Source organism: Dromaius novaehollandiae, chromosome 18 (genome assembly GCF_036370855.1).
Source record: "Dromaius novaehollandiae isolate bDroNov1 chromosome 18, bDroNov1.hap1, whole genome shotgun sequence".
Lineage (NCBI taxonomy): Eukaryota > Metazoa > Chordata > Aves > Casuariiformes > Dromaiidae > Dromaius > Dromaius novaehollandiae.
The window spans coordinates 11701596-11716004 of record NC_088115.1 but is presented as its reverse complement, the minus strand read 5'-3'; the positions used below and the strand labels follow the sequence as shown (position 1 = coordinate 11716004).

The 14409-nt window shown below is 48.3% G+C and overlaps 1 protein-coding gene across 2 annotated transcripts; it reads right to left on the bottom strand.

Moving 5' to 3' along the window:
• Positions 1 to 1620: 1620 nt before the first annotated feature.
• NOG (noggin) lies at positions 1621 to 3999 on the bottom strand. 2 transcript variants are annotated; one of them, XM_064522683.1, is made up of 2 exons: positions 3828 to 3999; positions 1621 to 3347 (listed from the first exon to the last, which is right to left on the bottom strand). In XM_064522683.1, exon 2 carries the CDS (start codon positions 2884 to 2886, stop codon positions 2215 to 2217), a length of 672 nt encoding a protein of 223 aa, XP_064378753.1. In that variant the 5' UTR covers positions 2887 to 3347; positions 3828 to 3999; the 3' UTR covers positions 1621 to 2214. The 2 variants fall into 2 exon arrangements, with proteins under 2 accessions (XP_064378753.1, XP_064378752.1); XM_064522682.1 differs by having other exon boundaries at positions 1621 to 3344.
• Positions 4000 to 14409: the final 10410 nt, after the last annotated feature.

Genomic DNA, 14409 nt, shown 5'->3' with positions numbered 1-14409 from the left:
TCACATAATTCTCATGTTTACCAGTCATGAAAAACTCTTGCTTTTGGCTTTTTTTTAAATAAACTTTTTTTTTCTTGCAAGTGAAACTCTGTCTAAAAAAATATTGGCCCCAGGCATAGAAGGTTTTGCATAAATTCATATGTGATGAATGGCTGATTTTAATGTTATTTGGGTATTTGTCAGAACCTAACAAATATACATGGTAATGGTGGTTCATAAACTTAAACATCTCAATATCCCCTTTCTTCTAGAAATAAATTACGTTTGTTTGCCCTGCCTGGAGTCCTAAGGTAGCCGACATTAGGAATATTTTAAATGTGATCATCCATCCAGCATGTCTTTCAGGCGCCACGAAGATTAAATGAAAGAATCATAAGATGAAGGTCTTTAACTTTTAATCCTTTTACAATGAACCCTTAGATAGACATGGGGGCAGGGTGCCTCCTATGTGAGTAATAATGCCTCTGTTCCTCTTCACTAGGTTAATGAATACCCTAAATGTCCCAAGATCTGATTTTTTTCCCCAAACTATTGAAATTAGAAGCAAGGAGATGGGTGGTAAAACGCACCGAAGGAGTGAGAGAGGGGATGAATACGCATCGGAGATACGCGGAGTGACCGTCGCCGAAAGCGGGCTGGGCTGTGTCAACGGGAGACCCGCGGGTTTGAAAGAATCAGCATAGATTCCCCGGGAGCTAAAAAAAAAGGGGGTTGGTTCCAAGGTAAATAGGAAAAGGCTGCGGGCAGTGTCACGGAGCCCCGAGCAACACGTGCCGCGAGTCTCCGCAGCTGCTATCGCCCAGGCACCAGCGCTCGCCTCGGCCGGCACGTAAAAGCCCAGCGCCCGGCGAAGCGCGCCGGGGCCGCGCGGAGGCGGCGGAGCGCTGCGCGGGCGCGTCCTGCGGGCGGGTGGCGGGCCGCAGCCCCGCGGAGGGTGCGCGCACCGCGCTCCCAACGCGTGCGGCAGTGCAAGCGCCGCCGCCGGGCAGCGCGCTGCCCTCCGCGGGGCGCGCAGCGAGGCGCCGCGCCAGCGGGCTCCGCAAGCGCCGGGGCGCCCCGGGGACGGCAGCGCTGCGCGCCCCCGCGGAGCCGCCTGCCGCCCTCCCCCCGGCGCAGCGCGCAGAGCAGCGCGGCCGCGCAGCGCAGCCCGCCGGAGCCGGCGCCGGGTGCGCGGGGCGCGGCGGCGGCGGGAGCCCCGAGGCGCTGGTGGCGGCCGGGAGGGCGTGCGAGCTGTCACCGCATCAGGCTCGCAGCGTGCCTGCGCTCGAACCCCCGGCGCCCACGGGTCAGGTTTCAGCAGCGTCCCGGCACAATGGTAGGTGTGAGAGACACGTGTCCCGCCGTAAATGAAATGTCAAGCGGTTACACGAAATCCCGAGCCGGCCGCCGCCGAGCCCGCCCCGCGCAAGCGGCCGCCGCGGGCGGAGCGGCTCTAGGCGGGGGATCCCCGCACGCAAAGCCGCCCCCCCCGCGCCGCTCGGCAGCGCCGGGGCCGAAGGCTGAGCAGGTCCCGCCTCCCCCCACCGAGAAACGTCCCGCTGCGCCCGGAGAGCAAGGCGGAGGGAGAAGAAAGCCCCCCCGGAGGTGGCCAAACCAAAAACCAAACAGAATCCAAACGGCTCGTGTTTTAGTGGTTGACTTTAATTCTGCACTGCACTTTTACTACAAGGATATAAAGAATAAATAGCAGATACTCTTCATTTACATAGGATTAAGTCATTCAAACTGTTCTCTCTATTTACAATAACATTGTGCTCTAGGCGTTTATTCTTTTTTTTTTTTAAATCTAAAGTCCGTAAGGAAAAGGAAAAAAAACCCACACACACGCTTTCCGAAGAATGGAAAATAGCTTTAAAACGTTTTCTTATCAAAAAGTTTGGTTTTTATTTTTTAATCCTTTTATTAAAAAACAACAAAAAACAACTTCGCCAAAGCGAAGCAACTTCTCTCTGGAATATAAATACCAAAAAAAAGATACATTAGCAACGATCAGGGTAATAGTCTTAAAAATACAGTAGACACTGATTATTTCACGTATAATACTGACCTTTTAATAGTATATTAAAACGGTGCCATATATACACACAATATACATTCTCCTACACGTTACAGTGCATTACAACGTTAACCAGAAAGCAAATGTCTCCTATTTTTGTTGCAGCAAAGGTCCACGTGAGTCCGCTAGAGAAGGGGCAGAGAAGGTAAGTGTCGGTCCTAGCAGGAGCACTTGCACTCCGAAATGATGGGGTACTGGATGGGTATCCATGTGCACCGCTGCCCGCCCCGGCGCTGGCACCGCCACCTCAGGATCGTCAAATGCACGGACTTGGCAGGTTTGCAAAACATGCCTTCTGGGACCGAACAAGACCTTTTACTGTAGCAGCTGCCCACTTTGACATACCGGGGCCAAAAGCGGCTGCCGAGATCGTTCCACGTGTATAGGACCGGGCAGAAGGTCTGGGACCAGAGCCACATCTGCAGCTTCCTGCGCAGCTTCTTGCTCAGCCTGTGCTTCTTGCCCGGCTGCAGCCCGTCGTAAAACTCCAGCCCTTTGATTTCGCTGGGCATCGCTCCCGAGGGTCTCTGCCGGAGCAGCAAGTCCAGCTCAGCCAGATCGTCTACTCCCAGCCGGTCCTCGGGCAAGGAAATAGCCATAAAGTTAGGGTCGAAGTGTCCGCCCATGAGGTTCCTGAGCAAGGTCTCGTTAAGATCCTTCTCCTTGGGGTCAAAGATAGGGTCCGGGTGCTCGATTAGATCCACCAAGGGCAAGTTGTCGCTGGGAGCCGGACGGATGTGCAGATAGTGCTGGCAGGCGCCCTGCTCTAGCCGGAGACCCAGCAGAACCACTACGGCGTATATAGTCACAAGGCACTGGGAATGATCCATCCTTGGGAGAGCGGTGGGGGGGGGAGAGGGGGGCTGGGTTCACCAAACAGCAGGGGAAGAAGGTGCAAGCAAATACATCAGAAAACTTGTACGGGGATATCCAAAATAGCTCGTCTTTAAGGGGGATCACCTCCACTCCCCGCACCACCAGCAAAGACAGCCCCCTAATAAGCCAGCGGAACAAGCCCCCTGCAAATGCTCTCTCTTGCAAGCTTCTCTATAAAATTTCTCCCGGTGGAGCCGCTCCAAAATTCTGCTGCTGCCGCTTCTTTTCACCTTCCCCAGGAAAGGCAGATGCCTCTTTTTGTTGCAAACTCTGTTTGCTGCTTCTGCTCCTCGTTGTCTGCCCGTCCGTACGGAAGAAGTTGCTGCCGATTCTCCCTCCCCGCTCCTCTCCGCCGTTTGCAAAGCAGCCTCCTCAGCAGCAACAGCAGCCACGCACGTTGGCACCAGTTTGTCTGCTTTGCAAGGACCCAAAGCCTTTAAATTTCCTGCACTTTCAGCTTCATCTCCATGGAAACCACAGACTCTCTTCTAACCCACCCCACCCCCCTTAAAAAAAACACACACGCACGCACGCACACACACACACCGCAACCCCCACTCCCACAGAAGTCCCGGAGCGCCTCGCTCCCCCCGCCGCCACCCCGGCAGACACCCTCCGCCGGGCAGGGGCCCGCCGCCGCCTCCCCGCCTCCCGCCGCCGCTGCCCGCGCGGGTCCGCGGCGCCTCGGGAGATGCTGCTCTCGCAGGCAGCGGCGGCGCCTTCGCTCGCCCTTCCCGCCCCGCCGCGAGCAGGAGGCCACCCCAGCACGGCGGCGGGTCCTGCCCGGCCTCCCCGCCGCGGCCCGCAGCGCTGCCGGCCCCGGGGCGCCCCCCGCGCGGCAGCGCAGCCCTGCCCCGGCCCGGCCCCGCGGGCCGCCGGCCCCGCTCGGCGCTACCTGGCTGCCGCGGGCGCCTTTGCCCGGCTCCGCACATGGGCCCGTGATGCAATTGCCGCTAAGCGCCCGCGCTGGCTGCCCGCCCGCGGGGCTCGGCAGACACCTCCTCTGGCTGCGCGGGGCCGCGCCGGGCCGCGGCCCGCAGCGCCGGCGCCTCCCCGGGCCGAGCGAGCCCTCTGCTGGCGGCGCCGCGCGCCGGGCCGGGCCGGGCCGGGGTCCCGCCGAGCCGAGCCGGGCCGGGCCGGGCCGGGGCCGCCGCCCGCCAGGGCAGCGCGGCAGCCGGCGGCAGCGCCAGCGCCAGCACATCCTCCGGCGCTGCGTCCTGATTCCTCGGGGACCTGGAAAGGCCTCTGCCATAAAGCTCGTTTGGCCGCGCTGGGAGCACAGGTAGAAAGAACAGCGGCGCGCCCAACCGCCGCAGCCTGCCGGGGGCTGCTGGCAGGAGCGCTGCCGGGCCCCGAGCCCGGGCAGGATGGGGTCCTCCGCACGGGACTCCTCGGTCCTCCGCCCGGCAGTCTGGAGGACTTGTGACAGCAGATTGCCCTGGCAGATCGTAACTCTTCAGTGAATTCCTAGGAAAACTTATTTAGCATTTTTTTAATCAAGTTCTCTAGGACTTTCCCATCAGAAATGCAATCGAGAGTTCAGCGCCCAGTGCATACAGAAAAGACAGAAAGTCCACCTCAGCAGCAAATACATCAAACGATTTTAAAAACTGACACTGAATGCAGCTTCCACTGCAGAATTACTCCCACAAAGAGCACTTCAGAAGGCATGACAGCACATACAAGGGTAGCTGAACAGACTATTAAGATTTCAGTAAAATTTCCCAAAGTGCTTGAATCCCATTCCTGCAGGCTATTTAGGCACTTAGGAGCCTAAGTTTAATGGGTCTGAAGCTTAGTCATTTCACCTAAATTATTTATGCATTTTTATATGTTACCTTTCAAATTGAGGCTCATTATGAAAGTAATATACAGATTGTATTACCTAGGTTGAGCTGTTTTTCTAAAAATTAGCTACATTTTTTCAACCGTTTTCACTTCCTAAGTAAAAATTAAAACAATGCTGCTTTAAATCTTATCTTTCTTTATTCCTGAGCATGTAGGGCATTTCATAAATAATACATAACAACTGAAATAAATGACATAAAAGGTGGAAAACTCACCCTAGCTCTGCACAGTGACACTTGCTACTATGATGTCAGTTAAGGATCTGTTGGAGTTTTATTAATTTTTTTTTTATCTGGAAGTTTAGGTCTCCAGCTTCATCTAGAACCTGATGAGGACTATTGCTTATTGCTGAAACTTGGCATACAAGCTGTCCTTGGAAATAAGTGAGAAACCACACTTCTTATCTTTCAAAATAAAATCAAAAAAAATTTCAAGGAGCAGAAACTTATCAGGACTCAAGACAAACATTTTACTGAATTGAGGACTTTGCAGCTGAACTGAACACAAGCAGGACCTGGAAGTGCAAAGGTCTGCACAGACCAAGCAAGTGCACTCAGACACAAGCCGCCTCTGGCTCAGGTTCTCACCAGGCGTCTCGGCCTGTTTCAACAACTCCTGCTCCTGCCTCCTCCAAATCTGCCTAGAAGCAGCTGCTCTATCTCTGAGCTGAGCTGGGGAGGTTTTATTCACCCCTCCTTTATTCCTAAACACACCTTTTTTTCTTTGCCCACTGCAGGACAAAAACGGAGTTGTGTCTCTCTTGACACACAGGGGCCTACGCCCACATTCAGAGCTCATCCATGGTTTCTCAGCACTGAATTTTGCTGAGGAACAAGAATAAGGAACTAGGAACTTATCTGCCCAACTGTGCTGTAGCAACAACATTCAGCTTTGTAGCATTGGCAGAGCAGGTTTTGGAAAGGTTTCACGTGGCTGATTTCAGGAGGGAGAGCTTGTGAAGATGGTGGATGAAGTTCCTGGCAAGAAGTTAATGGTTTTGGAGGTGTCTCTGTCTGTCTCCTTCTCCCTCCTCATCTTCTTGTGCCCAGCCAATCTGATCTCACTGCAGGAACTGGAACTATTTTAGGGGGATTTTATTCGGACTGTGAGTAAGGGGAGGCTGCTCTGACTAACTGAAACATGGACATGGGCAGTGTTAAGTGACTGAGGAGTAGAGAATCTGCTCCTCCTCGGATCCCCTCCTCCTTTCTGCTCCTTTTCAGGGAATCTTTGATGCTACACTTCTTTGTAAAGGAATTCTATGAAGTTAGTCAAATATTAGGCTAGATCAGGCCCTTTTCCCCAATGAAGTTACTGGCAAAATTTGCCACTGGTATGAGCCAATTCCTCTGCATTGCGTACATGACAATGCTGGCCAAAGAAAAGGGCAGGCAAAGTAGTAAGCTGTAAGTCAGTGCAAATATTTTTGTATTCATTTTTAAACTTTGTTTAAACACAGAGACACAGATAACAATACCAGGTTAAAACAAGAGTATTTGAAGAGAAAGCAAAAATTCAGAAGTTACATCCCGATGTCCTGTATTTCTTCTTTAATAATAAACTCAGTTTTACTCAGCTGGCATGAAAACAATTTTTTAGTGACCAGTCTCTGAGTCTAAAAATAAAGCCTATGTCCGGTCTACTTCATGCCACTTGTGTGTTTAAGACTCTACATTCAAAACTGTGATCCTAAGTCTGAAAGCACTCAAAGCCCTTACCCTCATGAACGGAACTGCATGCAGGAGGCAAAGCCGCAGGACTGGGGCTTCCCCGGTGGCCTGCCTCTTTAAGGGCCAGCGTTTCCCTTCCGAGCAGCGCACACTGGGGCTTGGTAATTCCTGAAGTGCAGGTGTCTGTGTGGGAGCACCCCAGCCCTGGCGAGGCCCTGCAGGCTCGAGGGAAGCAGAAGTGACAGAAGTCATTCGTGGCCCAAGAATTTCTTGGTGGAATGGCTGATAGCAGGACTGGGGAAGAGCTGCCAGGGACAGCTCTGCCAGAGGCCTCTGGGTCAGGGGAAAAAGAGATTTGGATTGCCATCAGACTCGTTTATTTGGGGATTTGGTGAAAACAGTCAATGAAACCAATAAATGAAACCCAGAGGTAACGGGCCTGATCCAGATGCTGTGTATGATGCCAGCCTTTCCTGGGCTAGGGAGAGAGGCCAGCAGCTCGTGGAGGCCTTAGCTGGTCATTCTACTGGCAATGGTGCATGAAGCAGAGGAGAAAACAACTCCCTTCACCTCAGCTTTATGGGTTCTGGAGTGCTGACAGTAGTAAAAATGTGTTTTTTCAGTAGACAAAGTAAATACAACTTTCAAGGCACAGAGGAAGCCAATGTGGGCAAGACTAAGATGCCATTTCTACAGGATCACATCTCTGATGAGGAGAGAAGAGGTATGCAGCAGGCACTACTTTGCCTATGACTCTGGAGGCAGAGCTCTGGAAACATGAAAGGAACCGATTTCAGTCCACAGCAGCAAGGATGCACAGAAGAAATTCACAAAAGTTTTTTTCCCCATTAAATCAAGTAATAGAAAATGGCAGGCAACCGAATCCACTTCTAGTCCTATGTCCTGGTTAGCTGATAGACCAGCTTTCCTGTTCCTTGGTCAGACCCCTACATATTTTGTAAGGAACTTCTTAAGGATTGACTTTCAACCTTCTTTTAAACTGTGAATCCCTGAAGTACTTCTAAAGGAGATGCAGAGCTTTCAGACATTTTATGTAGTTCATACAGGCGATGCATCTAACTACCCAACCTATGTTGTTAGCTATTGTAGGCCTTGGCCACCTCCCCCAGGACTCCATTTTCCACAGGTAGAAAATCACTGTTTTACTGCTTTCATGCCAGATTCTTTACACTGGAAAGATTCAGGGAGATCTAACAGCACCTTTGAAGTCTGGTGCCACACCTCAAGGTACCTCACTCATTTCCTTCTCCCTTTCTAGATTCACAGAAAGGACCACAGAATAAATGTGGTAATGGATCAGCTAGTAGGTGATCAGCTACTCTGAAGAAAAACAGTGATGAATCACATGCTTTGGAAGGAAAACAGTATTTGAAAGAGAGGAAAGCTCTACCTTGAAATCCCAATGGAATGGAGATGGAGATTGTTACATTCGGTCAAGAACCTGCATCTGCATTGATAAACGATGTATAAATAATATATTTTGAAACTAAGCTCTTGGATGAATGTTTTATAGTGAAGTAAATGTTAGGATGACTGATGTATTAAAGCAATGAAAAAAGTGAAAAGGAGGAGACCCCCCAATAAAAAAAATGCAAGTTAGTTCTTAGTCTTCTCTAACTACAACTCTATGTAAAGAACAGACTTGATGCTTGCCAAATGTATCCACTGCCTTAAAAAGAAGAAAAAAAGTGAAGGCTATAAAAGAAGAGAAAAAAAAATCTTTCGAGGTCCTTAAGGAATTGCTCTACTTTGCTCATTTCATGTCATTCTTGCTCTTAAAATACTGTGTCTTCCTGATTCTCAGCCCACTCGCCTCTAGCTCCTGCATTTTTCCTAAGGTATAGACTTTTGTCTTTAGACCAGGGCTTGTGCATTCATCTGCTGATAAACTGTTTATCTTAGCTTTTATGAGGGCGCCTTGCTGCAAGCCAGCCAGAGACAGGATCCTGGGTGTTTGTCTTTTTTTTTTTTTTTTTTTTTAAAGAGGGTCCGGGAAGTGGTGGGTATTTATACCTCCCCTTGGCTCTATATATCATGGGAGGTGGAACTCCACTGTCTCTGTCTCTCGTTTTTTCTCTCAGCAGTGTCTTCTGCCGTAAATCTGAATCTCAGAACAGAGTTCTGTTGGCTGCAGCCTCACTTGGAGGAATTAAACAGAAGTTTTATTTATTTATTTATACAGAAGGTTTGCAACAGAGGAAAGGCAAAGCTTTTCTAACATTCCCCCCTACCCTTACCCCACCTAACCATCCTATTTTTTTGTGCCAGATATAAACATCTCAGCAGTCAAGTGAAGAGACCAAAGCTGGTTGAGTGTCTCACAGTTTGCAGACCAATTCATTACAGAGAGGGAGGCCAGTGGGAGAACTGGCAAAGATGAAACAGAAACCAAGACATTTTTTATGTTAAAAAAATGACACTTATATTTACAGGCAATGGCTCCTGACGGGTATGTGAATTTCCACACAGGCAACATTGTTTATCCAAACAAACTCCCTGTAGCAGCATATATTACACATATACACTACATGACAAGCAGCAATGTATTTATGCTTTTTTTGCCAGCCAGCTTATTAAGATAAACATCTATTGAGATAAACTACATTTTCATTATTCCCTTTTTATAAAACACTAAAGACAACTGAGTGACGGGGATTCAATGAAGTCAAAAAGTACAGCAACCACTCCCCCCATCAAGCCTTGTGTGCATGTGAGTGATTCATTGATGCCAGCTACTGAATAACCCTGGTACATAACATTTCCCACCTCTGATATTTAAAAAGACCCTCTCGCCCTTTTAGCGCCAATGGAGCCCTTGAAATGTTTTATTGCTAATTGTCTAATGCTACTTGATGAATAGCTGCTTGACTGAAAATGACAACCTCTTTTCTCTCAACTACTTCATTTTCCTGGCTCCAGTGGAGGTGAAGAGGAAAAAATAAATCCGATTACATCATATTTAGTCTTCTGGTTATGAATGAAGGAAAATTAAACTTCTTTTAAAAGTACCTCTATCAGCTAAGCTTTGAGCTCCCAGGTTCCCTGCACTAAGTAAGCATTGCCTCAGATGCTGGGGCAAAACGTTCCGAGAGACGTCTTCAAAGGTTTTGTCGAAGCACAAAATCCCAAAGGCAGGGTCTAATCCTGCCCAGAAAGCCAGAGGGAGCAGGATCACAAATATATCTAACTCAGAAACCACTGGCCAAATCTAGAATGGCTTCAGTTGGTGTTCAGAAGAAATATTCTGGCTACAGAGTAAAAAAACCAGCAGGATTTAGACTAATATATGCCTGTATAGCCTGACTGTAGTTTGTTTCAGGAGTAAAGACAGCAAAGTAAGGTCCCACAAACTGGGAATCATTGTATTATTAGATACTGTTTAAATTTGTTCTGACTAGAAAATCTGCAAAGATGAAGGAGTTTTAATAACTAGAACAAGATTAAACTGCATATCAGTTTAATCTTACATATCTTGCCTCACTGTTTTGTATTTATCACTTCTTTCCTGCTTCTGATACTTTATCCTTTTAGGAAACCTGATATCTTCAAAAAGAAGTAGATCACAATGATCAGTCAGACTTGTGTGTGTAACATTAGCCAGTCTTATCTTTGCAGCCGTCACAAAATGTCACAAAACATGAGTTCATAATGACTGGGCTGGCTGTGAAAGGCTGTGTGCTCAACAGGACAATTCTCAAAGAAACTTGTATCTTTAATGGCAAGTGGAATGATTTCTGCTTTCTCTCCCAAATGATAAAACAGGCATATTCATGGCAGTATATGATTAATTCAAATACAGAAAGACACAAAGGAGACTGATCCCAAACCTGGTGATGTTCAGTATGAATCTCTGGGATGCATGTCTTTGGCTTGGGAGTTTCAAGCCTTTGCCTGTGAAGGCAAAGGGACCCAGGCGAGCAAAATAATGAATCTAGGCTTCCCAGACACAGATCTGACATTTGCTCTCTCCCTCTGACTCAGGCTTTGACTGGGTTCAGGGATTAATTAGGCCATGCAAACGAGTTAGGTTCTCTCTTCTGGCAACCGAGTCACGTAGGGAACCCCCACCCCTCCCCTTCCCCACACTCCCCTTCCCCATAATGAAGCATGACTGTAGTAAAACAAGTCTTTTGATGGTGCCTCTTCTCATCACTTTCAAGACAAACAATGTCTCAGAAGCCCCCCAGCTGCTTTTATTTTTCTTATATCTACAGTTACATCTTGGGTGTGTTTACTCATCCTCATTAAATATGTTCCCCCCCCCCCTTTTTTTGATATCCTTCCTTTATTGCAGTTTACACAACACATCAATTACAGGATAGAGTTAAAAGCTTTTAGAGTCATTCTTGGGTATAGCGCAACATGCCACAACACCACCACTTCTAAAAGAGAATTGATGCAGGGTATAGTAGGAGTGAGAGATGAACATCATCTCAGCAAAGAAAGAAGTGGTCACAAATTACTACTTCGCTCACAGCAAAACATCTCTTATGCATAATCAATTTCCTTTGATAAACCTCAGTGAGGAGTTTGGGTTTTTTTTTTTTCCATTCAAAAATATTCCCAAGTAACTCTTATCAGAGGATAATAGTCCTCCTTTTAGCACAGACACTTGGAAAGTCTAAGGGGGCACAGTAGGAATAATCACCCATCACAGGACTAACAATCAGCTAGACTCTCATGCATACACCTTGGTCTTAAGATTGTTTTCTTTCAAGCAAGACTGAAGTAATGACATTTAAACTGAATACCCTTACTGTTTAGCATGCCTTCTGAAGTTACATCACCTTTTATAGTAGTTGTTTTCACAATAAACATATCAGCTGTCCGTTAAGATACCACACACACACACACACACACACACACACACACACACACACACACGGGCATTTTTTTTTTACTGTTATTTAGATTTGTTCTCTGACCACATATGCATGTGTATGTGTGCACGTGCATGTGCGATTGCTTCTCATGTAGGAATAGCCTTGCTGTTACTCCCATTCTTGGTAGGACAGTGTGTCTTTGGAAGAACTACTGTGTTTTATTTATAAAAAGATCAAAACTAAGCAAAAAAAGAGAATTGCCATGACCTCTGTGGAAGCTCCACAAGTTTTCTATACTTTGAAAGAGAGGGCTAACTCTGGCAAACAGACTGAGCACATCAACTCAAATATTATGCATTGAAACAGACCTGGACAAGTGATTCAAAGAAGAGACATGTCTTTGTGACAGAGAAAGAAGCAAAAGTAACAATGCTGATTTAAAGTGTCTCACAACAGAAGTGGCTTTTTATGCTGCTTTCAGTTAAGATCTCCCCACTTTTCTGATCAAAAGAAAGGTAAGAATAACCTTGCTCTGCAGACCCTAGCCCAGATCACTCACTCTAGGAGGACTTTTCAGCTCCTGGTATCAAAGTCTGCCTGTCATCACTCTGTGTTAGATCTTTTCAATAAATAAATAAATAAACAGCCTTCCTCTGCCAACCTAACAGGCCCTTGTGTGCCAAGACTTAGGTCTTGCCCCATGGCTTACTGCTGCATGACTTGAACAGAGCGGGGCAGGGGGCGAGGCGGGGGCGATCATCCTCCGACACTGGGAGCCGTCTGTAAATTACCCTAAGCTTCCCTTAGTCATTATTCCATTAACTGCCTCTTGGTAGATCTGTCAGTTACTAAGCTGGGACTTATTTGTAGAGAATCAGAGGCTATTTGCTGTACTAAGTGAGCCATGAGAGCAAAAGGGTTTGGGATTTATTTGTAATTACAGTCGGGATTTTTTTCTTCTCCTTCTTGCCTGGACCCCACTGGTACTTTCATTCACATTCCCTAAGCTGAAGCTGGCGCCAGGATCACAGGCTGGCCCTGTGTTTATGTCATTGAGACTAGGACAATATTTCAGTGTGGAGCCAGACCGCAGGGATCCACTCTATAAAACCCTCACTAAAAATAGACAGCCGCCCTGCCCCCAGACCAGTGAACCGCCGGCACCCTGCACGGCGCGGAGCCCTGGGCTGGGCTGAACTCAGCCCTCCCAGCTGGGCCCGCCGGCCCCAGCAGCCCCCCGGGCTCTGCCGGCCCCGGGTCCCATCCTGCCGCTTTCTCGCGGTGCGGGTCCCCGGGAGCCACCCCAGGAGCCGGCAGAGCTGCTCAGGCTACAGCTGGCAGCAGCCTTCCCACGGCTTCTCTCACCCCGACAGCTCTTTGCATGCCTCCAGGTGCCTGCCCGACACACACAGTGCTGCGGACTCCCAAAGAAGCAGCTTCCACAGTGCTCCCAGCCGGGCAGGAGAAGGCGGCACGCCCTAAGACCCCGTCCCGTCCCGCAGCAACCTCCGACCAGCCCTGCAAAAGTGCCGTGCCAGATGTGGCTGCACAGGCTGAAACGCAGAGCTAGTGACGTAGCCCAGAGCCTCACCAGACTGCTGAGGTGTCAGGGTTGCCGCCGGGAGAGTAAGAGATACCTCACGATATCAGGGCTTGGGACTCCTCCTTTCCCTCTGCAGCTTATAGAGGCGTTCAATGAGACCCCAGCAGGACAAAACTAGGTCAAAGACTTCACCTCTGTCTGATAAATCTTTCCTGTAGCAAATTAAGAAAAGAGCTGAAAATTTCCCTCTCATACGCATCAATTTTATTCACAAGCATGAACCAGAGCAAATCATTCAACCTTTTGAATGCCAGTGGTGCATGATCCCTCAGCTTGGAAGGATAAATATAACCAATAAAGTGTTTATTGATTAGTTCAGCAGCTACATAGATAAGATACTAGGCACTTAATGCATAGATTTTCAAGGTAAGAGCCTGATCCTGCAGTTCAGATCCTGACATTGGGAAGAGCGTCATTCAAGAACCCTGTGAAGTGACAGAAAAAGTTTATATGGATTTTAATGGGCAACAGAGCCGTGCAAAAGACTGCAACAACAAGCAAACAGGCCTCTCTATTCCCTTGCCTGCGAATCTAGCAAGAGAATCAAGAGGCAACTGTTTGTTCAGTTGCTTAAAAAGCATACCCAGAGACAGCAGACATGCATGTGTATGCATGCACATACAGATATCCAGAGAAGGGATGCGGCTACTGAGCACCTGCAATGCCAATCTCATCTCCAAAAAGAACAACCTACTCAGAGAACAGCTTCCTTCCAGATTCCTGTCACTGAATCACTATCCTGGCATAGGCCATGTTTATTAAGTCAGTAGGAAAAGGACCCACGCTTAAATGCTTGCTCAAACCAGTGGCAAAACTAGCATGGAAGAACCAGACACCGAGCTGTGACATGGAACAGCTGGAAATGAACGCGGGAGTCTAGTTAGAGAGCCCTGTTTCATTCCTTCACCCAAGGCCCATACCAGTTGCTGCCGTCCTGACTCTTTTCCAGCCCTCTTGGATCCAGACAGCTGGGCTGGGCAGCTCATTCCTGATATGGGAGCAGCCAGTCACCACCTGAGCAAATATGGCCCCATTAATCTGTGGCAGAACCAGAGATTGAACTCGGATCTCTCAAGTCCAGATACTGAAAGTCCTGCTGTGCCACACGAGATGATGGTTACGATGACACTTACTTGATTTGATTGGCTCAAACTATGTCATTGCCCAGGCACTGGGGAAACAAGCCTGTCTCTGAAAGGAGGGAAGAGTATTGTACTGTGGACTACCAGCTTGGCAAAATAATGGCCCCTTGTTGAAAAGCTGCTTTGAAAACCTTCAGAACATCGTGACCACATATATACTAGTGTGCAAGGACAACAGTGGTTTCATAAAGAGATTTATCGGATATGCTAGGGAGAGAATCCAACAGATTCCATACAAACTGGTGCACATGTCTGTTTCCTGCATCCGTGATATGTGTACTCAACACTTGCTCAGTGATTCTTCCGTTGAGTTCAGCTTCTTCTGTCAGTTGTTTCTTTTGTTTTTTCAGCTAAATGCATGAGGTGGGTG